This window comes from Lupinus angustifolius, chromosome LG03 (assembly GCF_001865875.1).
Source record: "Lupinus angustifolius cultivar Tanjil chromosome LG03, LupAngTanjil_v1.0, whole genome shotgun sequence".
In the NCBI taxonomy this organism is placed as follows: domain Eukaryota; kingdom Viridiplantae; phylum Streptophyta; class Magnoliopsida; order Fabales; family Fabaceae; genus Lupinus; species Lupinus angustifolius.
The window spans coordinates 7,938,591-7,966,229 of NC_032011.1; the positions used below are offsets into that span (position 1 = coordinate 7,938,591).

A 27,639-nucleotide genomic window follows, 5' to 3' on the forward strand; every position below is an offset into this window, starting at 1 on the left:
GAGTTGAGGTTGATTTGGACCCACCGATGGAGGTACTTGAAAAGATTATCCGACAATGAAGTCAATGTAGGACTATAGAGGTAATGCTCGGGAGCAATATGTAAGAAATGAGAGTAACAATGATAAGTGATAAGTGATGACTGAATAGATAGATTAAAATAGAGACATTTCTTGTCAGAGGAAACCCCTATTTATAATGGCTGAGATGGATGACGTGGCTCTGGAGGGTAATGTTGGAATGACCGACCATTTTGGGTTTGTCGGGAGCTGCTTTTCCTGTGTTAGGCGGATATGGAAGATCCATACTCTGTGCATAGTTGACTTATAGCCTGTGGCAGGTCTAGTAGCCTATTGTAGTCTGTCATTGTCGTGTGGCAGAAGGGTAGGTGGGATTTGTAGGCGTGGCAGGCACAATGTCAGGGTAGTGGTCCCAGAAATTGTCCACCATGTGCGGGCAATTGTAAGGCACATGGTTAAGCTCTTTGTCCGACCATGCCTAGTTCATGGTCGGCTAGGGAGAAGGCAACTCAGCCAACATGGAATGCTCGGTTGACTAGTTGAAGCAGCATGGTCGTCCAAGAAATAACACAGCTCGGCCAACATGAGATGTTCGGTTGATTAGGTGGAGCAGCATGGTCGGCCAGAGAATAACACAGCTTGGCCAACATGGAATACTCAGTTGACTGGGATGAAATGCTTATGCAAATAAAGGTTCTTTATCTCAAAAAATTGGCTCTACAAATCATACACTAAAGTGCCTCAAGATCTCAACTTAGAAAACTATTTAAAGTTGGTTGCAATCTCACTTTTCCACCTACACTCAAACTCACTTCAGACCAATTTGTGAAACCCGAGCCGGACGTCAAACGGTCCCGTATTAGGTTTAACCGGTTTAAACAATTAAACCGTCCGGTCTGACCGGATGATTTCGTACATAATTAATAATTTTTATTTATAAATATATAATTATATATAAATGTAAAACTTTATATAATTAATAATTATGTATAATTATATTGAAATAATACATCTTTATCTTTTTTGGACCGTAGTAAAACAAAATATTAGAACGTTGTCCCATTTTTTTATTTTGAAGTGAGTCGTCCGGTTTACTTCCCGGGTTAATCCGGTTTAACCGGGTTTAACACGGTTGGACCGGATTTTCTCCGGTTCAAAGCGGTCCAACTCTCATTCGGTTAAGATGGCAAACCAGAGCCGTTTTCAAGTCCGATCAGCGGTCGGACCGTCCGGTCCGGTCCGATTCTAACAGACTACTTTATTCAAGAGTCTTTACCTAGAGTTTTAAAGTAGGACTATTAACATTGGATTAGTTATTCACTCTTCATGCCAACTAATCATATTTAGTTTCCTTGAATGACACGATGCTTACTAGTTATGATGTCCAAGTCGCAGATCAAACTAGAAGAAGTCTCATATAGGGTTTAGTCGGTTAAATCATTCGGTTGTAATAGATGATGTCATATATAATATATAATTAGAATATACATATGGATTCTAAGTTAATGATGAATATGGTGAAACTGGATAGGATTTCACAATTAATTTCAACACATTTGTTATTTTTTGTTTTTTTAATGTGAGCAAAATGTATGTCCAACAATCCAGCTTAAAGCAGTTTAAAGCGATTCGACTGGGTTTGCAGCAATTTGAAGCAGGCTAGTTAACTTGGCGGTTTCTTGACCTATACAAAATCATTCCACTATCCAATCTATAATTGGACCATCTCATCCGGTCCAAACAACATTAGTTCTAACTATACTGATTTAACATTTACCATTTACCAATAGCATTTTTAAATGAGAAGAGGTTGAATCAAACTTGGAATTACCAACTAAGATTAAACTGTAAAAAACTTAATTGCAAGACAAGAGTAGGAAAAAGGTAATAGAGAATAAGAATATAATGCATGATCAACATACAAAAGAGAAAATATTTTGCAGGTTTCACAAATAAATAACTTTATTGAGATACTAAATCGAATGAGCTATGACAAAAAAAAACAATTTAATCAGATTTGGACGACTCTCTTCCATTGATCTAGCTTTTAGAATAAGTTAAATCCAAAAAAAGAATAAAAACAACCATGGTTGCGGACAGGTTGAGATTACCAAGAACTATTTTACAGGGAGGTATACTGGTAGAAATTTGGGACTTGTAATTTAAAGTTTATTGTTAAAATTTCATAAAACATCATTGTAATTAATTATGTACAAAAAAAACTAAATCCAGAGCTGCATAAATATAAATTTTCTTTTGACAAACAAGAAGATGATGAGACACTAACACTTATCGTGAATTCATCACTCCATGTGAAGGTGGCACCAGTACCCTCCCATCTTGGGGAGCACACCCTCTCTGGTTTAAAAAATGTTACTCCATATACCATTTACTATTATAATTGATAAGAAAAATACTTAATTGTTAAATATTTAATGATACATTGATTCTAATTACACATGAAATGACACATTTTTTTAGAACAAATGTGATCCCACCATCTTGAAGGGTACCAGAGAATCCACCTTAAAAACATAAGGAGTTACTTTAAATAATTCAACGATATGGAATGTTTTTTTCTTCTTGATACGAACATTATGGAACTTGTACTAGCTATTAATGAAGTATAATATTTATGAAAGAGTCATCATTTACATGTGAAATGAAATAATATTGAATGAGCATGTGACTTCCCTTAATAATGGTAATTTCAAACAAGGTATTCCACATATGGGAATATTACATTTTGTTAACAAATTGAAATATGAAGACTGAACAATTGGTTTGAAAGCCACAGCATTAGCAACAGAATATTTCAGTCCATTAGTTTGTATCTTTTCTCTTGGACACCAGTTACTCCCATTTGTATCTCTATTATTGTATGAAGAGGCACCTAGAAATGGAAAATTTGATGTTAGATTTTCTTCTATATTCACCTTTCACCAGAGAAGTTATGACCCCTCCAAATGACATGATGAACCTCACAGAAACTTGTTAACAGCAAAATTTTGGAAGTGAGGCCATGTAATAAATCTCTGTTACATTTAATGTAATTAGAAACAACTTCAAATTACTTTTATTTGTTTGACAATAAAGAAATATGATTAGAGAAGAGAGGGGTACACAACAAGAGGACAAGACATCTTCTCAGGAAAAAAAACTAAAAATATGTGATAGCCATGCAACAAGTGTGCTAGTTTCTCTGCATGTGTATCAAATAAAGATGAATAAACAACCCAAGTGCAGAACACCAAAAGGATGCCATGAACGACCTTATCCTAAACAAATCTAAAGAAGAAAAGGGGTCACTAAAAACAACTGTTGAGAATATTTTATGAAAACAAACTGTCACCAACTGAATCAGGACTAACCATAAACTCCATTTTCAGTATGCCAGAATATAAGAACAAATATGATAAAAGGTGACACAACTCAGCTAAATATGAATCTAAAGATTACCTCTATATGTGGAATTTCATGCAGAGGTCTGTCAGCAAAATAAGCATATAATGCCCTCAAAACTGCCTACAATTAGAAAAAGTATGGAAGAACCTCAGGGATTAAAAACAATCAACCAGCTTACTCAAAAGAAAAAATGAAGAAAAAAAAATCAACTGTAGAGCCTTATATAAGCACAAATTTAGTTTAACATCATGTGCACAACCTGATGAGATATCACTACAACAGGTGCTCGTTGTCGCTCAAGCTCAATAATTACAGGTTCTAACCTGCATTATTAATAAAACTTAGGTTATTTATATCGAATAAGTTCAAGTCAAGAGCTCAATAATGTCTAAAAGATAAAGTTATCGACCTTTGAATAACATCCAGATAAGACTCCCCACGAGGATAACGATACCTAAGCTTGTCCTTCTTGCGGGATCTGCAATAAGAAAACATGGGGGAAAATAACTATGGGCATTTAAACAGCATTCTGCCCCTAACCCACAGCATTGAACTTGCAAATGAGAGTTAGAAATTACACATCAGCAACATACTCATACTCCTCTGGCATGTTTTTCTTGATTTCTTCATATGTCATACCATCACACACCCCAGCATTTATCTCATCAAGTGCACGCCATTGTATCTAACAAACATATAGATAGATAGCATAGAAAGACCAGCATGTGAAATTTTGTCAACCCCTTTCTCTGGACATAAATACCATGACAGCATGCACCTATAAGCTTAAGAATTACACTAACCTTGGGAAATCCAGCAATTGGACGTGCTGTCAGAATTGTTCGCTGCAGTGTACTAGTCCATATCTAGAGCACCAGTTAAAAATATCTCAAGTCATTCATCATTTCAATATCTGTTATTTTATACATGCACTCAGCTGATAGAGAACTGATAAAGCATTAAATGGTTAAAACATCCCAACTCATTCATCATATCAATCTGGATAGTCAATCGCGCGCTATCATCGAGGAGCAGTGGCTGAAAAACTGTGGATTGCAGCACAGATGGCGTCGCGACTATCGCAGGTCAAATAGCAGCGAATTCGCAACCCAAATTGTGGTTCAGCACCTGCTCCAACCTTGATGCAAGTGCAACACCAATTTCAAGGGGGAAATGTCTTTTTTACCCTTGTTTTTAATACGTGGCGAGATATGTCTCGTCTTTGATAATTTAATCATCCTCTTGTTTTTTAGGGTTTTTGAATACACTGAAAAACCAAGTTTCCTTTAACAGCAGCAGCAAAACATGTTGAACACGTTCTGCACATTCCCACTTTCAGGTGAAGCTTCTTCCCCTCACCCAGTTTTCAAACTCCAACTTACCCACTTCTCAGGTGAAGCTTCTTGCCCTCACTTTGCAGTTGCACAACCATTGCCTCTTCTCAACCTTCCACACTCCCATACCCATTCCCAGTAATGCTCCTAATGATGTGTGGCTGAAACCTATGCTTTGATTATATGCTATGGATGCCTATTTTGGTTATATCTTTAATTTAGTGTAGTTTAGTATTTGTGCATTTATGTGTAAGGTATAAATTGCTTATATTTTATCCTTTTGATAAACACTTGTATCGAGGATTGCAATTATAGAAACATATTTGAAAGGAATTGCCCATAACCAGAATCAATTGGATTCTGCTAGGATTCTATAGAGTATTTTATTGAATGTAAGAAGAAGAAGAATTATCTGTGTACATCCCTCGATCCACACCCTCACTGATTCCACAATCAGTTGGAATTCTCTCTCTAATTCAATGAGTAACTTCTCTCTAACAACTTTCTATATATAGAAGCTTAACTGCCTAACTACCTAAGGGTATAATAGGTAAGTTGGTTATTCTATTTCAACCAAACTCCACGTTTTCCCCTTTTATACACATTAACAATCTTTGGCCTAGTTTGAGCCTTATCAATACCCTCCCCTAAAGGAATCAACTTGTCCTCAAGTTGAAAATCTGGAAATCTTGCTTGTAGGGTAGCTGTGTCCTCCCATGTGTAGTTATGATTAGGAAGATCCTTCCACTTGACTAGTACCTCCACATTCCCCTGAGTATCTGTCCTCTGATCCATGATGTCTTCTAGGATGACCTCTAATTCCAACTCCTCATTCAACATTGTAGGCAAGGGTTGAGGCTGTTGTTGAGGTTTTAAGGCCTTCTTCAATAATGACACATGGAACATTGGGTGGATCCTGGCATGAGAGGGCAATACTAACTTTTAAGCAACAGGTCCCACCTTCTCAATCACTTGGTAAAGGCCATAATATTTTGGGGCTAGCTTAGCATATGGTCGTTTGGCCAATGATTTGAGCTTGTATGGTTGCAACTTGAGATAGACCCAATCTTCCAACTCAAATTCCAAAGCTCTCATGTGCTTATTTACTTGCTGCTTCATCAAATTCTGGGCCTTCAGCAAATTTTCTTTCAGTTCTTCCAATACCCCATCCCTCTAAACAAATAACCTATTTACCTCATCCACCTTAGAGGGAATAGCCCATGCCTTCAAGAGTGTGGGTGCTTTCCTGTCATACAAGGCTTTAAAGGGTGTCATCCTAGCTGAACTGTTGTAGTTAGAGTTGAACCAAAATTCTGCCCATGAGAGCCACTCCAACCATTGTTTAGGCCTTGGTCCCACAAAACCCCTGAGGTAGGTTTCTAAGCATCTATTAACCACCTCAGTCTGCCCATCAGTTTGGGGATGGTAGGAGGTGCTAAATTTGAATTGAGTACCAGCCTCCCTGAATATTTCTTTCTAGAATTGACTGAGAAACACAGTCTCTATCAAAAATTATAGTAGTAGGAAAACCATGTAGCTTAACCACCTCCTTCAGAAATAGGGTAGCTACATCCTTGGCTGAGTAGGGATGACCTAGAGCAAACATATAAGCATACTTGGATAAACTATCCACCACTACAAAGACAGTATCCTTGCCCTTAGGTAGTCCTCCTATGAAGTCCATAGAGATATCCATCCATACTTCTTGAGGTATGGGAATAGGCTATAATACCCAGCAGGGGCCAAAGTAGAGTACTTGTTTCTTTAGCACACCTCACAATTCTCCACAAATCCTTTAATGTCTGACCTCATCCCCTCCCAAAATAAGAAGTTAGAAATCCTTTTGTATGTTCTGAAATGGCCAAAATGGCCTCCCATAGGAGTCTCGTGGCACACAGCCATAATGATAGAAATTTTGTTGGATGACTTAGACAAGACCAGCCTCCCCTTATAGTAGAGAATCACTTTCTTCGACTCAAAATCAAGGTGTGAATTAGGGGATACAGTCAATTCATGAAGGACCCTCTTCCATTTAGAATCCTTTTGCAACTCTTGATTCCATAGGTCTACCTCTTCACTACTGATAATTGAGATGGCATAGTATATAAGTTTTCTAGAGAGGGCATCAGCCACAGAGTTTTCACTCCCTGGTTTGTATTGAATTTCAAAATCTAATCCCACCAACTTAACTGCCCATTTGAATTGCTCATCAGAGAAAAGCCTCTACTCAGTTAAAAACTTGAGACTCTTCTGATATGTTTTTATGATGAAATATCCTCCTACCACATAATGCCTCCACTTCTGGATTGCTTGAACCAATGTCATCAATTCCCTCTCATACACGAATTTTTGTTGAGCCCTTAAGGACAGACCTTGACTCCAAAAGGCTATGGGCCTCCCCTCCTGCATCAAGTCTACCCCTAAACCTTTGCTAGATGCACCTGTTTCTATTACAAACTCCTTGTCAGAGTCAGGGACAACTAGTAAGGGTAGGGTGGTCATAGCTCTTCAAAGACAATAGTAGCTTCAGGAATCCAACTGAATGAGTCCTTTCTTAGCAACTCGGTTAGGGGTTTAGCATTCTTCCCATAGTTTTGACAAACTTCCTGTAATATCCATTGAGGCCTAAGAACCCCCTTAAGCTCGTGATGTTGGTAGGTTGAGGCCAAGTCATCATATCCTCCACTTTAGATAAGTCAGCAGATACCCCCTTCTCAGAAATGATGTGGCCTAGGTACTCAACGCTATTCTGGCCAAAACTGCATTTCTTTTGGTTGGCTTTCAAAGAATGTTCTGCTAGTAGTGCCAAACAGTTTGCAAATGTTGGCTATGAGTCTCCAAATCCGAACTATATACTAGGATGTCATCAAAGAACACCAGAGTAAACTTCCTCAAATAAGGCCTCAGGATCTCATTCATCAATGGTTGAAAGGTAGAGGGGCATTGGTCAGCCCAAATGGCATGACCAAGAACTCATAGTGTCCCTTATGAGTTCTAAAGGCTGTCTTCTCAACATCTTTCTTCTTCATCCTTATCTGATGATAGCGTGATTTAAGGTCTAGCTTAGAGAACACCTTTGCACCCCTTAATTCATCAAGTAGTTCCTCAACCAATGGAATTGGGAACTTATTTGGCACAGTAATTTTGTTAAAGGCCATATAGTCTACACAAAACCTCCATTCCTCATCCTTTTTCTTTACTAGAATAACGGGGCTAGAGTAGGGACTGATACTAGGTCTAATTACCCCTGCAGCCATCATCTTAGCCACCAATTTTTCAATTTCAGCCTTCTGATAATGTGAGGGTGGGAGCCCTTGAGGATCCTAAAAAACATCTTGATACTGGAGTAGCACCTGTTGTAATTCTACTAGCACAACCTCTTTAGCCTGGGAGAGTTGATGAGTATCACACTGAATCACTATGCCTTCTCCTTCCTCCATAAGTACCTGTATGAGGGCCCCCAAGGACAATTCTGTCCTGATCAAAGTGGGATCTCCAATCAAAGTAAATGTGGATCCTTCCTTATTGATGTTTAGAACCATCTTCCCGAAGTCAGCACTGACCTCACCCAACCCTGCTAGCCATTTAATACCTAACACTAGATCCGCTCCTTTCAACCCAAATAGGTAAAAATCTTGAATCACCTCCAACCCTTGTAGAATCAGTTTGAGTTGTAAACACCTCCCATGACATTTCACTTTGTGTCCATCCCCGACCTCCACCATTTGGCTTTAGTCTCTTGCACTTTCAACTTCATACTCTTTACTACTTCCTTGGCTATGAAATTATATAAGGCTCCACAATCAATCATCACCACCACTGATCTACTATCCAGAGTCCCCTTAATCTTCCAAGACTTAGTGGAAGTGAACCCTTTCATTGAGTAAAGGGATAGTTGTAGGGAATTGAGGACATCCTGCTCTTGCCCCACCTCTAATTCCCCCTCTAACTCCTCCCCGTCACCAAGAATAAGCATCCTTAGTTGTTTATTCTTACAAATGTGATCCCTAGTGAAGGGTTCATCACACCTGAAGCAAAATCCCTTTTCCCTTTTTTCCCTCATCTCAACACTAGTAAGCCTCCTATACTCCCCTCTGTTCTTGGAACTATCAACTTCTTGAACAGTTCTAGCACTACCAACCACACTACCAACCGATGATGACCCCTCTCTCCTATTACTACCAGTAGTAGATGGATCCAATGATATCACCCTATTGTAAGTTGGGTTCTTGTATAGAATCTCAGATTTTGCATAACCCCCACTAGGCCTCCTATTCATCACTGTATTCTTCTGTTCAATGAGTATGACTTTTTGTATCACTTCAGGTAAAGTTCACAACTCATACAACCTTACCTCTACCCTCACCTCCTCTTTCAACCCATTTAGGAAGATCCCTCTTACAAAATCTTGATTGATTTCATGCAAAGCTCCTGCATACTTCTCAAATTCTTGTACGTATGATTCCACACTACCCTCTTGTTTTAAGGACAACAGTAGTTCAAAGGGATTTTGTATCATAGAGGGTTGAAAACGTCTTACCACGGCTATCTTGAAGCTACTCCACGTGGGTGAGGGTGATAGGGTGTGGGAGAGACCATCCATCACAAGGGTGTATCAAAGGAGGACACGTGGCAGCCACTAGTCCACGTAGCAGCGTCAGAATAAGCCTTAGGGGCAGTTTGATTCATGAAGAGTGGGAACAAGAACGCGAAGAGATGCGAATGAGGTTGGAATTTGCGGAAGCCGTGGTAAAGAGGCACGAAGAGCAAATGGCCGAGATGATAGCGAAGCTGGAACGCTGTCGAGTTGTCGACGGTGCTGTTCACGGTGACGACGCCGATAGCGCAGCTGACTACGGCAGACAGAACTATGGAGGAGAGGACTTCCGCGGCGACGAATTCCGACACGAAGGAGATGTTCACAGTGGAGATGAGTTCTGAGGAGGTGTTCACGATGAGAATGAGTTCCGAGGAGGTGTTCACGATGGAGGGGAATTCCGAAGGGAAGATAACCAATTTCGGCAGGAAAAGTGGAGAAAATTGGAAATTTCAATCTTCTTCGGCGACGATGTGTTTGGATGGACTCATAGATTGGAAAGATGTTTCCAATTGAAAGAGCTTTCGGAAGGGGAGAAAATGCAAGCCACAGTTATGGCACTTGAAGGGAAAGCTTTGAGTTGGTACCATTGGTGGGAAAAGTGCAACCCTAGGCCGAATTGGAAAGGTTTCAAGATCGCAATGGTTCGAAGATTCCAACCATCTATGATTCAGAATCCGTTTGAGCAGTTACTGGCCCTCAGGCCAACCGGTTCCGTGGAAGAGTTTGTAGAGGAGTTTGAGAAGTATGTTGGAGCTTTGAGAACCATTGATCAAAAGTTAGCAAGAGGCATCTTTCTGAATGGATTGAAAGAGGAGCTTCGAGCCGAGGTAAAGTTGTATGAATTACATTCTTTATCAGAAATTATACAAAAGGTGCTATTGGTTGAGCAAAAGAATGTAATATTGAGTAGGAAGGGCTCGTATGGTTATGCAAGCCGAAGCGGAGGTAGTCAGAGAGCCAATCCTTATTCTAGAACTGTAACCGTGGAATCAAAAACAGTCGGGGAGGGAAAACAGGACAATTTTGGGGGAAGTAACACGGCTGGAAATTTTGTACCGAAATCAATAAGTGAAGGTGTTCAGCCAAGAGGGGGAGAATTCAAGCATTTAACCAGTGCTGAGGTTAAGGACCGGCATGAAAAAGGACTATGTTTTAGATGTGATGGACCTTACACTAGACATCACCGATGCAAAAATAGGCAATTCCGAATGCTTATTATGGAGGAAGAGGAGAAAGAGAAAGAAGGTGTAGGGGAAGAAACCGTGGATTTGGTATAAGATTTGTGGTTGTCCTTGTGTTCCATGTCAGGCTTCACTACTACACGATCCTGGAAGGTAGAAGGGGTATTAAGGGGGAGAGTTGTGGTTGTGCTTATTGACTGTGGAGCTTCTCATAACTTCATAACCAATGAGGTTGTGAGAGAGTTGAGTCTAGTCTAGTGGTCCAGGATACTCCTTCTTATATGGTGGAGGTAGGAGACGGACATAAGGTGAGGTGTAGGGGGAAATGCGCCTAATTGTCTTTCCAGATACAGAATTTGGAGGTGGTCCAAGACTTTTACCTCTTCACTCTCAAAATGGTTGATATGGTGTTGGGTTTGGATTGGTTATCTGGATTGGGTGAGGTCCAAGCTGATTTTGGTAAATTGGAGCTCACGGTCAAGCAAGGGCAGAATTCGATCCGTATCACCGGTAACCCAGCCTTGGCTAAAACTGAGATTTCATATGGTGCATTGTTGCAGGTAATCCGGGCCGAAGGTGAGGGGTTGATCATGCAGTGTGAATCATCAAGTCAAAAGGGGGAAGGGGTTGAGAGCACTCCGGTCCGATTGTTGCAGTTGCTTGAAGACTTTGATGAGTTATTCACGGATCCTACCGGCTTGCCACCAGTTTGAAGGCAGGATCATGCCATACATCTGATTGAGAGGGCAGCCATCCCCAATGTTAGACCGTACAAATATCCACACTATCAGAAAACAGAAATCGAAGGTCTGGTTAGGGAAATGTTGAAGTCTGGGGTTATTCAGCATAGCATCAGTCCTTATTTCAGTCCTGTCATTTTGGTGAAGAAGAAGGATGGGGGATGGAGGTTCTGTGTGGATTATAGAGCCTTAAACAAGATGACCATACCAAACAAATTCCATATGACGATTATTGAGGAGTTGTTGGATGAGATTGGGGGAGCCACCGTCTTCACCAAATTGGACTTGAAATTGGGTGTCATCAAATTCGGATGTGGAGTGAAGATGTGGAGAAGACTGCTTTCCGAACCCATGAAGGTCATTATGAGTTTGTTGTAATGTCTTTTGGTCTCACTAATGCACCTTCGACCTTCCAGGCCCTCATGAATGAGGTGTTACGGCCCTACTTGTGACGATTTGCATTGGTCTTCTTCGATGATATTTTGGTTTACAGTCCGGATGAGGAGTCTCATGAGAAGCAGTTGAGGGAAGTTTTGACTGCTTTGCAAGTCAATTCGTTGAAGGTCAACAAGAAAAAACGCAGTTTTGCTAAGCCCGGTTTAGAATATTTGGGCCACATTATCTCTCATTCTATAGTGGCGGCGGATGAGTCTAAAGTGGCCACTATGATTTCTTGGCCTATACCTCGTGATGTAAAGGGTTTAAGGAGATTTCTGGGCCTCACAGGTTATTACCATAGGTTTGTGCAAGGATATGGGAGAATTGTCAAACCTCTCACGGATTTATTGAAAAAGGATAACTTCGTGTGGACCGAAGATGCCACTATGGCCTTTCAGACCCTCAAGGCAGCCATAGTCAGTTTACCGATGTTGGCCGTGCCAGACTTCACAAAGACCTTTGTGTTGGAAACCGATGCTTCCAGTAAGAGGATTGGGGCGGTGTTGATGCAAGAAGGTTGCCCTTAGCTTTTTGGAGTAAAGGGTTCTCAGCGAGATCCCAGTTGAAGTCGGTTTATGAGCAAGAATTGATGATGTTGGTTCAGGCCGTGCAGAAGTGGAAGCACTACCTGATGGACCGCCACTTTGTCATTAAAATGGACCATAGGAGTTTGAAATTCCTTACAGATCAGAGGCTTTTCAGTGAAGAACAGTTTAAATGGGCAGTAAAGCTCATTGGTTTGGATTTTGAGATTCAGTTCAAACCCGGAAAGGAAAATACTGTGGCCGATGCGTTATCAAGGAAGGCTTATTATTTGGCACTCTCAGTGATTAATGTTGGAGATGCCGAGAGTTGGTTCCAAGAGGTTCAGCAGGAACCAAAGTGGAGGAGGATAATCCAGGATTTGGCAGAAAATCCAGATTCTCATCTGGGGTTCCAATTTCAGGCGGGGCGTTTGATGTATAAGGGAAGGTTGGTATTGCCCAAGACATCTGACAAGTTACCTCTGATTTTAGCCGAGTGCCATGATAGTGTAGTCGTGGGTCAATCGGGGTTCTTCCGCACATATAAGCAGGTTTCAAGTTTCTTTTATTGAGACGGCATGCGTGGTTATGTGAAGCAGTATGTCGAGGGGTGTGATGTTTGTCAGCGCCAAAAGTATTCCACTCTAGCACCGAGAAGGGTTTTGCAGCCACTACCTATTCCTACTCAGGTGTGGCAGGACATTTCCATGGATTTCATATCCGGATTGCCGCGGTCTAATGGCAAGGATACCATTTTAGTAGTGGTCGATCGGCTCACAAAGTATGCCCGCTTTTATCATCTTGACCATCCCTATTCGGCTAAGGATGTAGCTTCCGTGTTTGTTAAAGATGTGGTGAAGCTACATGGATTTCCGGCATCTATAGTTTTGGATCGTGATCAGGTCTTTTTGAGCCATTTCTGGCAGGAGTTGTTCCGGTTGGCAGGTACTCGTTTGAAGTACAACACGGCTTACCATCCTTAAACAGATGGGCAAACCGAGGTGGTGAATCGCAGTTTGGGGACATACCTCCGATGTTTTGTGGGGCCTAAGCCGAAGAAATGGGTAGAATGGCTTTCGTGAGCCGGGTTTTGGTTTAACACTACTTACAACGTTTCTGCAGGTATGACTCCTTTCAAAGCTTTATATGGGAGGGATCCTCCGATTTTGATTAAGGGGTGTACATTCACATCTGAGGTAACTCAAGAGTTGAGGCAGAATTTGTTGCGTGCCCAAGATTTGATGAAAGCTCAGGCAGATAAGCATAGAAGTGAGGTTGAGTTTGAGGTTGGAGATTGGGTGTTCTTAAAATTGCAACTGTATCGATTGAAGACTCTAGCTTCTAGACCTTCGGCCAAGTTGTTGGCTAAGTTCTATGGGCCTTATCAGGTTTTGGAGCGAATTGGACCAGTAGCATACAGGTTGGCATTGCCTGATCATACACGGGTCCACCCTGTGTTCCATGTTTCCTTGTTGAAAAAGTCTTTGAAACCGGCTCAATAGTCTCAACCTCTTCCGATGATGTTGTCTGAAGAGTTGGAGTTGAAGGTACAACCGGCAGAAATCTTACAACACCGTCGGGATTCTAGTGGAAATGTTGAGGTGTTGCTACAGTGGGAGGGTTTGCCAGAGTGTGAGAAGTCATGGGAGTTGGCAGCGCAAATGTAAGAAGCTTTTCCTCAATTTGCCCTTGAAGACAAGTTGGTTCTTCTAGGAGGGGGTATTGATAGGGTGTGGGAGAGACCACCCATCACAAGGGTGTATCAAAGGAGGCCACGTGGCAGCGTTAGAATAAGCCTTAGGGGCAGTTTGGTAACTGCCATGAGGGTTGGTAGTGTAAACCAAAATCTATAAATAGGAGTTAGGATCGAATTGATTCTGAATCGATTTTGTACGGTTCCTTCTCAATTCTTTGTGCATTCTTTTACCGGTGTTATCAAAGGGGTTGCATTGTTCCCACCACTGAAACCAGCTAAGGGCCTTCCCCTCGATGCCAACCATCGTTGCTTGCATCCTCTCCTCCTCTGTAATGGCTCACATCGCAAAATATCTCTCCAATTTCTGTACCCAACCATGTGCATCATCACCGCAGAAGATTGGAATCTCAAGTCTCCTCCACTTAGCGTGACTTGAAGGAAGTTTGTGGCTTTCTACCTCTTCCTCGTTTTCGCTACTCCTCTCTGTGGATTGATTGCCACTTGAAACCCCTAGCTTCTAGGCTATAGCTTCTAGCAACTCTTCTGTTTTCTTCATGCGTGCCTCGTTGAGTTCCACTCGCATTCGAAGCTCTTCTCTCTCTTGTCTCATCTCTTCCCAATTCTCGTTTTCTCATGACATGCTTCGCGTAGAAACTATAAGCTATCGCGGCGGAAACAATGGTAGTTTTCACTTCCCTCAGGCACCAGAAATGGTGCTCTGATACCAGTGATAAACACTGATATCAAGGATTGCAATTATAGAAACAGATTTGAAAGGAATTGCCCCTAACCAAAATCAATTGGATTCTGCTAGGGTTCTATAGAGTATTTTATTGAACGTAAGAAGAAGAAGAAGAAGAAGAAGAAGAAGAAGAAGAAGGAGAGGAAGAAGAAGAAGAAAGAGAAGAAGAAGAATTATTTGTGTACAACGATCCCTTGATCCACACCCTCACTGATTCCACAATCAGTTGGAATTCTCTCTAATTCAATGAGTAACTTCCCTCTAACAACTTTCTATTTATAGAAGCTTAACTGCCTAACTACCTAAGGGTATAATAGGTAAGTTGGTTATTCTATTTCAACCAAACTCCCCTTTTTCCCCTTTTATACACATTAACAATCTTTGGCCTAGTTTGAGCCTTATTACCTTTGTAGTAGTGGTCATCGCGGTACCCGCTATAATGTTTTTGGGATTGACCCTATCCACAATTGGCTACCTAGATATCAATGTGAGAACACTATGTTTTAGTGGCAAATATAAAATTCCTGAAAAGCCTGTAGAAAATGTTGCTTTGTAATATATGTTTCATTTTTGCCCAAGATGTTTTGAGTTTCTCAGTAGGGAGCCTGCTCCTTCATGAAGCTACCTGAGTTCCAAACTTGGATAGGACCAGATGTCCCCTATCGACCCTCTTCCCTCTCCATTCTTATTGAATTTAAACATCATCTCAATTAAACTTCCACTTTAACTTCAATGCCAAGCCTTTAAAGTTCATAATCTTCCATCCTCACCCTTCCCCAAAAACACTCACTTCAAACCAACAAAAGTTACTAATAAAACAATGTCAATGGCTGACAAGCATAAAACGAATTCCATTTCTCACAATGTTGTTCAGAAGATTTACTACGGCGTGGAAAGCACATAGCATTCAATAATCAACTTCTTTTAAGCAATGGGGTTTCAAGGAAAAGGGAAGAGACTGAATCTATACAAGTTAAAGAGCTTACAGAAGCAGCACGTTCTGATTTGAGGCGCTTTTTGACAAAGTTGGCAAGCTTCTTTGAATAAAGTTCTCCAGCCTCACTGTTATAACAAATTGCATTATGTTCTAGTTAGTTAGCCAAATATTCATAGTGATTCTTAAAATATACTAGATATTACATTAGAAAAAGAGAGTAAAGCAACAATTCCAAGATAGAGAAGCTACAACTGTTTCACCATTTCCCCTTTCAATTCCCTAAAATTGATATTTCAATTATCTAACAACCATTTTTCTTCCTTCATAAACCAAACAACACTATAAGTAGATGATTACGAGCCGCAAAAAGTGATTTCCACAATTTTGAGGAGGAAGAAAAGGAAGATCGAATCTTAAAAATCCCAATAATAGGACTGCAATTTCAAGATAATTATCTGTTGATCAAAGAAGTGTCCAGTTTATTCATTTACATTCATATCTCTTCTTTTTCTGCATCATATATGATCCTCAATTTTTTTAGGGGAGGATACCCAATCCTCAATTTTAACATTACATGTCCACAATTTTGGGGAGGAAGAAAAAGAAGACAAAAGCTTAAGGTCCCATTGTCCCAATAATAAGACCCCACTTTCAAGAGTACTTATTTGTTAATTTATAAAAAACGCAACCAGTTTTCATTTACCTTCATATTCTTTTCTTTTTTATATCATATATACACCTCAATTTCAACATTGAGTTGATAGAGTGAAGAGACCAAAAGTAAGAATATACCTCAGTGCAGTATCTCCTCCAATTCTGCCTCTCACATTATCCTGACTTTCTCCATGCCGAGTAAGTAATATTGGGCGTGGGGTCAGATGTGTGTTTACCTGCAGAATATAAATTGAGGTTCATAGCAATGTATGAACGTGTAGTAGAAGAAAATGTCAGGTTATTCAAAAGAAACTTACAAGCGATATGGAGTCTATGCATAGCTTCATACATATTATGACAACAACCAAGCCTTAATTCCACTTAGTGGGGCACTTCGTAGATATTAGTTTCTCAATATATATAATATTTCCAGCTATCACAAATCTTCTATAAAATAACAAAGTTAATTTCATATCCACGACTCCAAGATAAGCATGTATGTGTGCTGTGTAATTCAAGTCAAATTTAGATAACAAATGACCAGTAAAAAATGTCTTGGGATGTTGAGTCAATTATCTAGTTCTAGTATCCTTGGTTTGTGTATTTCTTAGTTCTAGTATTCCACTATCTTGTGTTATGTCATCACTGTTATTCATATAACATAAACTTATTAATCCTAATATACTTATAATGAACAGTTATTTTGGCCATAGTTTACTCCTACAACCATCCTTTCTTCTTTCTGATTGTGTATGGTAAATAATGATTTCAAATCAGTGAATAGAAGTTTCCATCTGGCTGTTTACAAGTGTTAAGATCCCACATTGGCTATGTATAAGGGCAAGTAGACCTTATTATGATTTGAGTAATCCTCCTCCCTTGAGCTAGCCTTCAGGGTTCAGTTACACCCAGTACGCTCTCAATTTCAATAGTAAACTTCAGTTTCACCTAAATTTCTTTGGAATACTAAGTTTGTTCATGCATCTGATATATAAATCCAAACCCTAACCAACTGGATTCACAAAATTAGTTGCTTCCCGAAAGTTCTAGGAGACATGTCTTTCAGGTAGGCCAATTAAATCACAATTATGCATTTCATTTATACAAGGCCAATCCAGTTCATTACATGATGTACTGTGATTTAGTTGGAATTAATTTCAAGATCTTCGAAGGATAAAATATAGAGGGATAGCTCATTTCCATCAATTTTGTCAATATTGAGCCAGACATTACATTAACTTTAAAAGATGTTATGACTGTGTACATATGTCAAACTTTCATTCTAATTTACACATTTAACCACACTCTTCAAAAAATCTTACCAAGAAAAAAACAATTCGGCCAGGGAGGTAGCCACTGATATTGTTCACCTAAACCAAAAGAGAAAAGTCAATAATTATTAACATATCAAAGTCACACTTGAAACTAAATGGGTAGAACTATACTCAGGGGATGCACACACACAGGTCCTGCACATTTATATCTAACCTAATGTTCACAAAACTAAAAACCAATGAATTATATGATAAGCAAAATGTTATGAAATCAGTAGCTAACCACTCTATCAATGACAAATAAGTTTGCCACCTGCCAACATAATTTACAGCACTTCTTAATGAATCATTCTAGCTTCTCTGTCTCTTCCTAAGCTGTATAGTTCTGATACTGACAAGTAATCTGCTGTACACCATAATACCTTCATGTGGTAGCAATATTCGTAACACAGATTCTTCACAGATCCAACACATCCTAAATTCTGTGCTTTCAATCAACCTTGGAATAAATAATTGAGACAGGCATGAAGGGAAACTAAGGGTACTTTTAGTTGTTTAAAGTCAGATATGAAACTAAACCATGTCAGTTTCTAAAATACCATAATTAAGATCCAGTTTATTCCTGCAACAATGATTTGCATATTCGAGTAAACAATTTACTAACTTGACCTAAGCTGATAACTTAAAAGAACTGATTACATCCAGCCAATTACACCCAACTGCATGAGGAACTTGGTGAAGGGGAAGAGCATGTTCAATATTCTCAGGTCTTAAAATGTTAACATTTTTTAGCCACAAACAATTATCAACACATCTTTGCTAATAAAATAAGGATTTCTTTTTTATTTCACTTCATTCTATCACCTTCCTATTATCAAACTACAACAATCATATGGACAAAAACCATTCATATGCTATCTACTATACCAGCTGTTGGAAAATATGTCCCATATCGCATGCCTCGTTCCGGATGTAGCTTAAATACCTGTTGGGCTACTCCTCATATTTTCAATCGGTTTTGAGATAAAACTTTAACATGGTATCAGATCTAGAGCTCAACTTCTCTTCGATTGTCATGGGCCAAAAGGATGAGAGCTCTTATACCAACTAGAAACGAATGAATTATATTTCTGAATGACTTGGGTAGTTTGGGCACTCAGCCTCTGTATTTATAGTGTAAGAGTGCATACATAAATCTCTAAACTTTAGGAGATTACAATCAGAGTCGTAACTATGAGATATAATTCCCTAATCCTAATCAATTGTATAAACACAATAGAGGAAAATCCTCTATTTGATCTCAACACGGGCAACCCAGATAATGAGATATTTTTATGTTCAACAGATAATAGCAATGACACAAACAATGAAATAAAGGCTGAACTTACTTGTATTTGCCCACCATGTCCACTGACCATATCAATCATTTTTATATAAGATCCTTCTTCTACAGGCTCATAAACCTGGTAATATGAAATCAATATTAAAGAGTATCTTATTCAGAAGACTCCCACCTGGTGGGGTCAAGGGAGGGTAGATGGATGCAGCCTTACCCCTGCAAGTAACGAGGCCGCTTCCAGCATTTGAACCCGTGACCTCCAGGTCACTAGGCTGCAACTTTACCATTGCGCCGAGACTCACCCTAAATATGAAATCAATATTATTTAAGGAAAATCTCAGCAAGAACAATCACCAAAAGTCCATTGGAAAGACTTACCTTCTCATAATTGGCTAGACGAATTTTAAAGTCTTGCAATCCAGCCTCAAAATCTGGCCTGCAAAATAAAGTTAACTGCATATGTATCCAGATGTCAATCAAGATAAGATATCACTGGTTTTAAATGAAACATTACTCTTCAGCATAGTCAGGACTTTGCTGAATTTTAAGACGTATATTCCTTTCGATTATGTTTACATCATTGCATATTGTTTCCAGGAAGATAATCTGCAATTAAAAACATGCAACAGAAGAGATTAAATTAAGTATATAATTTTCATATCATATACCTATTAATGCCTATCGTGATTACCTTGCATCTTCCTTCAGCCATTTTCATCAGCATGTTTCTTCGTTTTTTGTAACTATTTGTGGCATCAAATATCCCAACCTAGATCGAAATTACAACTTATACAAAAGAACATGAAACAGGGAATAATATTAGAATAATATCTTAAAAGAAATAACATACCTGGCCACCTTCCTGCATCCAAGATATCATGTCTTCAAAAGCCAATGCTGCTACCTAGTGGCACGCGATATATTAAAACTATTACACAGAAAGATCAAATTGTGTCAACATTACCAGAACCATCAATCGTAATACAAATATTAGAAGTAGCATCATATAAAGGGTAATATAATCTTAACAGATTAACGTCTGCCAATATGAATTTTTCTTTTGTATCTTTTACTCTACAAGTCAGCCAGTTTAGATATTGTGAATCTATACTACAAAATGGCAGAGAAATAGAGGAATAAGTAAACATAGAATGCAAGATAGGTCGATGAAAGGGAAAGGTTCTTCAGGTGTTAGTTTTTATAGAAAAAAGTATCTCTCGAACAGTCGAACTTACAGAAAAAAAATTCATGTGCAACTAGATAGGACCCAAAATGCTTCATGGCACTGAATATAGTGCACTAAAAGGCCAACAAAAGCATAAGCTCAACGTTACAAAGATGAAGTAATTGCAATTAACAAAACATGATAGGATTAGAAACAAATGCATTAAAGAAAAAGTACAAGTATGACCATTAGAAGAGTAGATTCGGTGGAGCGGTGGAGTCGTGGAGGATAGCTTAATAGTTAGAGGTAGAGAAAGAGCGAGAAAAACTATAGCTAAAACCATCGAAAAAGACATAGGTTGAAAGATCTTTCTGAAGACATGGTTTATGACAAAACCTATCGGTTGTCTAATCCATGTAGTCGACCTCATCTAATGAAAAAGTGTTTTGTTGTGTTCTACATTACCTAAGTGCTGTTACCTAACACCGTCAGACTCATTCAAAATACACCAAATGTCATTAAGAGTAACACAGTCTTAACAAGGTAACATATGGCAAATATAATTCTGTTTGCAATTTTATTCTACTTTCAAGGGTCAAGAAGGTTTGTCATTCTACAATTGATATTGTTCATTTCATTTTGCATTATAACATTGCCAATTAAACTGTGTCAATTTCTGTCTCTCACTGTCTGCTTTTCATCCAATTCAGTGCTTGCACATGTTCATATGAATCACTCAGAATCTTCAAACTCAAACATTGTAATTATATTTATTCAAGAAACTGTGTTGTGTATGGTTCAGAACCAAAACAGTTAGTAAGGTTTTCTTGAAAGACTAGACAGTAAAATAATTCTTATAAGATGCACAAGTTTTAAAAAATGATATAGAATAAACAATTATGACCTAATATGTGAGTTGTAGATTTTTCTGTGTCACAGTTGATCTTTTCAAATTATAATAAAATGGCCAAAAGTACCTCATTGCGTGCCTCCACACCTTCAGGATTGTCAGCTCGAAAGAAATCAGCAGACTGCAAAGAAGAGTATGACAGAATTAAGATTACCCAAGAATCAAGTGTCCATTATCACACAAAAAAGTGTCCATTATCACACAAAAAAGTGTCCATTGTCGGATCCATCCATCACGATCACATGATGTGGCAGTATTGAAAATTTGATGACCCTCCAAAGTAAGATTATGTTAAACCATTGGTGATGCAGTCGTTAGGGTGTTGCCCTGATATTGGAGTTTCTTTGACTGCTATAGATTTCAATACTTGCTACCTCCCATCTTATTCGTAAATTTTAGTATGCAGTCATTTGAAGCCCAGTACAAGGAAATTGCAACACCATGCTTGGTCCATATTTCCATCCTAGTGGAGTTTCAGTTGAAGGGGTATTTCGGAGTCATAAAAGTTTTTTTGTCACGCAACTTAAAAACTTAAGCTTTTGGTGAATTCACTAATTGTGAAGTCAGTTATCATGAATACTTTATTAATAAGGATGACAGATGTCTATTTTCAGCCATGGGAAGGTCAGACAGCTGCTTATACAATTCATATACTTTGCAAAAAATAGTGAAGACCTGAGCAGAATGTAATCCCAAAGCTTTGAGTTTTGGCATTATGCCCATAGTTCCAAATTTCCACTCACTGCCCTTAAGGCATAAAAAAGCAATGAAAACCATCATCAAATCTAACACCATAATGTCAATGGAGCATCACAACTTTGGTCTGTCATTGTGCTGTGAATTCTCCAACATTTCAAATCAGAATTCCTTTCGGACCAACTTCATAAAAAGATTAATGTGGCAAACATGCCCATTTTAGGCACAAAAGGCTACACCCGTGCATGGTATTTTGTTGGATGGTGCAGCATGTCGAACCAAGGCCCTATGCAGGGTTATCTAATGACTGGGAGTGAGAGTGCATGTGTATGCATAGCTCTGTTAACTTGTTAAAAAGACACAGCCATTAGCCACCAAAATTTCAGCAACTCATTCAACTAACTGGCTTCTTTTCGGTTTTTAAACTCCAACCCTACTGCAATGTGCATCATCATATTGCTCTAAGAGTCTATCCCTAGACATCACTCATTGAATCTTATGAAAGTATATGCTTGGGTAAAAATTTCAGTTAGTGAATTCTTAGAATACTGTTAGATCACAATTTTCCCTTTCCACGTCCTCCACACTAACATGAACCACATTGATTCTTATGACAATCAGTGTGGAGCACTGTTGTCAATGGTGGATGGCGGCCCATGGCGTTTGCCAAAATTTCGCCATCATGGCGTTGCAGGAAAATAGTGGACGTCATAATGGCATTTACAAAAAGTAATTAAAAATTATAATACATCTAGAAAAATATTAATAATAGTGTAAGCCACGTAACAACGTCATGGTAAGGCAACAAGCATCAAATAGCATGACATAAGGTTCAACAAAATTCATTAAGTCTCAACTTCATAAGAAGGTCGCTAGAAAATTAAAATTAAAGATTCTAAAAAGTAAACATCTTTTACCGGACGACAATATTTCCAGCCAACATCTTTTATCCTCCTAGTATTTGAAGATGCTTGGGTTTGGCTAGCCATTGTGAAGGGAAGCAGTGGCTGAAGAAAGAAGAAAGCAGATGCTGCCTTGCTGGTTGAAGTTTAACAACTAGTACAGTTGAAGCAGTATTTGAAGAAGTTAAAGCGAAGTAGACACTAGAGAGATGGAGTTGAAACACAGACGAAGTTGCTTGTTGTTAACTTCTTATCACGTAGGGTAGCAATTAAAAAAGCAACTAATTCTTTTAATCAATGATGTTAAAACCAAAACAACGATAAACCAGGAAAGTTTTTTGTTTTAACTCGTTAAAACCTAATAACCTATTAGATCGGACGTTCTAAAATAAAAAAATGTATTGTTAACAAGTAAAAATAGGACTGTTAGTATTGTTTTGGTAATGGAGATAAAAATTGGCAGATGGCACAAAGTAAGTGATGTGGTAGCCATAAAACAAAAGTGTGATTTTAAGTGAAAGTGAAACAGTGGGTTAAAGGAAAATTTATAGTTTAAACAAGCTATACAGAATAGAAGAGAAATGAACAGAAGACGAGCGACGAAGTCTGAGAGTATGTTATTCAAAGTTCCACACAGGCGAACAAGAAAGAGAAGAAACGCAGACGAAGCAGAGAGAGAACGAAGTTCCATTCTTCGAAGCATACAAAGCACGAGTTTAATTTAGAGTTTACAATTTTTGAGTAAAACCCAACATCGCTTTTAAAAACCTGAAATTAAACCCGAAAGAAAACCTAAAAAGTCCACTAACAGTGCCATGTGATGCCACCACCATATCACCATGGCGGTCAGAAATCACCAAATGGCAGAGCTCGCCATTAAATGGATTTTTCCAAAAGGCGAATGGTACTCTGCCTTGAACCACCACCACTTTCCACCATGGCCACCATTTGACAATCCTAGTGTGGAGTACAAGGTGCAATAAGGGACATGACTAACAGAAAAACAAAAAGAATGAAAATAAAATAAAAATGTACTACATATATAATACAGACAAGTTTCTGCAATTACAAGAACTTTGGTGCTATTAAACAGTTTATATGGTGTAGTTATGCAGTTACCAAAAAACATTAAATAAGAAATATATACCAATTCACAGATTCATATGAAGAAAGTTTACCTGATTAGCTCCATGCTTAAGCCGTCTATACTGTGACATCCAAAAGTAAGTGTGTAAACAAACCTTTCATACTTGAAATAATTCTACTTTTCTACATAGTACAAGTATATTGATTATAAAGAAGAATGGTGTTAAGTGTGTAAACAAACCTTTCCAACATTGAAGTGTTTGGTACTATGACCTAACCAACGAAGATATCTTGTAAGTTTAGCAGCAGTAAAAGTTTTACCTCGAGCTGGAAGACCCACCTACATAAAAGAAACAAGTTAGAAATTCAAATATTTTTTTAGTATAAAATCTATACACTAATAGTGTAAGATTTTTTTTTACATAGTCAGTACATCATCCACCATTCATTTGTTAACTCTTAAATAAAGTAATACAAATGAATGGTGGACGATGTAATGACATTGTAAAAAAGTCTTACAATGTCAGTGCATATATTATTTTCTCATAAATTTTAATTTACTATAACAGATGAACTTCAAACGGCGGTGTGTGATTTCACCACATATTTTTCCAAATTCCAACTTTCAATGTTTATTCTTGAGTCTCACTTAATTTAAAATTATAACTCCAACTTGAGGCTGCAAAAATGAAAGTGATGACCATGAAAATTAATGAGTAATTAGTTATCGAGGTAGAATAATACTAGGATAATCGCCAAATGTCTATCCTCCTTGGGACCAAGCATCTGATCTGCAACAGCTGCAGCTGCAACAGCTCCAGCAGCCGCTGGCATTGAGCTCTATCAATAAAAAGCAAGGAGGCAGAAGCAATTATTTGTGAACAACCTCACTCAACTGAAAAATTTAGTTGACAAGCAATAGGGTCCAATAATAACAACAAACGGAAATGATTTATATAAACCTTGGTAACATTGTCCAAACTAAGACCAGTAGTGAAAATGTTTGAACTAGAAGATTTTACAAGTCTAGGAGATCCAACACCCCTATCAACAAAGAGTCCCCTCTGACTTTCTTGCTTTTGCAGAGGGGAACATGTTCCCACTGACTTGGATTCAACCATTCCAGAACTTTGAAACACCTTAGCTGGATCCGGCACAATAACCTCCATCTCCTAGTTGGAACATCAGCATAACCTATTAGATATCATATACTACATTGGAGTATCAATAGTCAATATAACCCATTAATTGTTATCTTAATGTTCCTCTTAGCCTCAAGTTGAAAATAAGTACAGAAAGTTCAATAAAATTATTACAATCAATCCTTGGACTGATTTTACATTTTTTTTATTAGTCAGTTATCCTCAACACTATAAACTGTAAAGAATTAATAGTCCATTTAGAAAGTGCAATCATAATTTCAACATGTGAATTTGAAAGTTCAAGCTTTACCATTGCAGGAACACCACCATCCTTGACGGAAAATGAACTGCTGTCAAACCCACTAATGAGTGACCTTGGATTCTCTGTCATGTTAGCTGCATATACAAGGGCTGAATTTGCAGAAGTTGAGGGAGCTGGTACAACATAATGCTCAAGATCAAGTTCCAAACCCGCAGAAGAGCCATTCTAAACAAAGAAAAGGTAAGCTTATAGCTCATAATAATGATAAGCAAACAACTGTTTTCTAGACATCTAAGCCATAAGTAGTGATGAGAGAAAACAGAGGGGTATATGAAGGCCACCAGTGAAGGTATATATGATTGGACAAGTTGTAGTGCATGACATGGTGGTGCAAAAGGTAGTCAACTACCTTAACACAAAAAGTGTGACTTGGAACCTTGACAATAACCTTTTTACATAATATCCCTCTCAGATTAAAGAAAAGACAATAAATAAAGTAACAAACTACATCTCTACAGAGAAGACAGAAAATTTGTTTGACATTAACAAAAATCATTATTTGATTGCCTACAAAACAACTGAAGGAGAAATTAATGGGAGAGTCAAAATAATCATTGTTTATCCACAAGTAGTAGAAAAATATTGTGAGTACACACTATCCCAAGACTAGCAGCCAGAATCACACTTCAACAAGGAAACATAGTTTAGAGCAAAATGAAGGCAGACAAGAGTCCAAGATGAAGGAATTTATGTTAATCCTGTTACATACTATGAATCTTGAAACAGAAAATGTACCTTCCCTTTCAGGAAGTGAAACTTCAAATGTAATTCACCATATCTTCCGAGGGTAATAAAAAAAGGAGCAAAAACATAAGGGAAATTGCTAATTGTGTCTTACCTCGCCGCCTGTCTGAGGTGCTGAATTTATGCTAACATCAGGCATCCAACGTACAGATGAAGGACGGAAATTGTCCTGATAAGCCCTCCAACTAGCTGCAAGGTCAAAGGGAGAAACCCTGTCTGCTTTAACAAATACTTGATACTCAAGATCCTCACCGTTATCAAGCCTAAACAAAGCAAGCCTGGCATCCTCCTGCAATGCTCCCCCAATGAGTAGACGGTTTGGGCCCTCCTCGACATAACAAGGTGCATTGTTGTCTTTAGGCTTCAAAAGGAATTTGAAATCCAAAGTTTCTGAAAATCCGAACCGAAATCAAAATATCAGGTTCAAAAGGGAGACACCTCAATGAGACAATTTTCATCATGAAACTTCATCATGTTCATAAAAATGAAAGACGTCTTAACCCAAACTCTTTGTACATCATGGTGAGGCCAATAATGCCATTGCTCAGAACAACTAATATAATTACAAATATCTTTATTATAAGGTTTGATGTACTTAACATCAGGACATTATGGGAAATCAAGGTTATAATTCTTTCCATTTCACTCACTTCTACCAGAATTTCCGAAGAATGGAACGGAAACGTTCTTCCATTCGATCATTAAATATCCAAACAATAATGATATGATAAATTTATTCCATTTCCATTACATTTTATACCATTCCCTTCCACTAACCATGAAACATTCAAACAAGGCCTTAACCTCAGAATTCTACTGTATCATCTACTATTCAATTGAGTTTACTTCATTTAGTTAAATCACTCAGTGGTGTAAAAACAAAGGCAAGAAAATAAGAGGATAAATTACAATTTTCCAATGAAAAACTTGGCAAAAACATGAATTAGACTTAAATCAAAGCAAGCAAAATACCATGATTCGGCGGAACAACACAGCTAAGCTCCCACATTGATACAGAATCCCGTTCCATAGGAAGCTAAAATGAAAAGGAAATAAAATAAAATAAAATAAAATAAGAAACCATCAAAAATAAAGAAATTAGGAAAAAAGAAGAGTAAATATTCACTTTCCCCTAACAAGTAACAACACTCATCACTTTAATCATCGGGACATAGAAATTCATGTGAATTGGTTTAATCCATCAAAGTATTTGTCAATGACTTTATCTCATTGCTAAACATGTAATTATATCTCCGAGACTGTTACGACGATATAAACTCGGAAACATTACTGTTGTGGCGAGAGTGAAAAAGAAGAGAGAAATATGTATTCGTAAAAGTGATTACAGCTTTTAAAGGATCCCAAGAGCCAACAAGAGGAAGTGAACCATAAACATGAGGGAGAAGGTTAGCAGTGAGTTTGCGGTTATTCTCCATCTTAAGTGACACGTATAACTGTCCACATGCTTCATCAATTCTATCTTTATTCACTTCTTCTGAAACACCTTCTCTATCAATCGATGCACCAGTTCCCATCCCTTACTCTCTTTGTTTTGTGTGTGTTTGTAAGAGGAATTGAAAAGAGCATGTATTAATAATGATAATGAAAAAGGAGTGTAGAGTGTTGTGTGTGTTTTTGAATTTGTGTGAGTGTGTGTGGATATGAGGATAGGAGAGAGGGAGAGTTTCTGGTTCGAAATTGTTTGGATTTATTGATAAATTGGTGTTTGGTGATGAGAATGAGAATGAGGAGGAAAGAATAGAGTCAGTGTTGTTTAGGTGACTCACTGC

General features: G+C 38.4%; 1 protein-coding gene and 1 long non-coding RNA gene across 4 annotated transcripts; both read right to left on the reverse strand.

Annotated features, from left to right (window-relative positions):
- On the reverse strand, positions 2,614-27,628 carry LOC109343317 (6-phosphofructo-2-kinase/fructose-2,6-bisphosphatase). Of its 3 annotated transcripts, none has more exons than XM_019581556.1 (23): positions 27,196-27,628; positions 26,822-26,885; positions 25,944-26,239; positions 25,094-25,270; positions 24,604-24,810; positions 24,386-24,481; positions 23,883-23,981; positions 23,734-23,763; positions 21,025-21,078; positions 19,733-19,786; positions 19,574-19,651; positions 19,397-19,488; positions 19,261-19,318; positions 18,932-19,006; positions 17,592-17,639; positions 16,408-16,505; positions 15,665-15,740; positions 4,227-4,289; positions 4,002-4,108; positions 3,833-3,901; positions 3,683-3,746; positions 3,478-3,543; positions 2,614-2,911 (listed from the first exon to the last, which is right to left on the reverse strand). In XM_019581556.1, the coding sequence occupies exons 1-23, from the start codon at positions 27,382-27,384 to the stop codon at positions 2,834-2,836; spliced, it is 2,238 nt and encodes a 745-aa protein (XP_019437101.1). In that variant the 5' UTR covers positions 27,385-27,628; the 3' UTR covers positions 2,614-2,833. The 3 variants fall into 3 exon arrangements, with proteins under 3 accessions (XP_019437101.1, XP_019437100.1, XP_019437102.1); XM_019581555.1 differs by having other exon boundaries at positions 24,604-24,813; XM_019581557.1 differs by having other exon boundaries at positions 4,017-4,108; positions 24,604-24,813; positions 27,196-27,627.
- LOC109343318 lies at positions 4,642-15,560 on the reverse strand. The gene is made up of 2 exons (XR_002107193.1): positions 15,084-15,560; positions 4,642-5,034 (listed from the first exon to the last, which is right to left on the reverse strand). It is a non-coding gene; the product is annotated as an uncharacterized LOC109343318 (long non-coding RNA).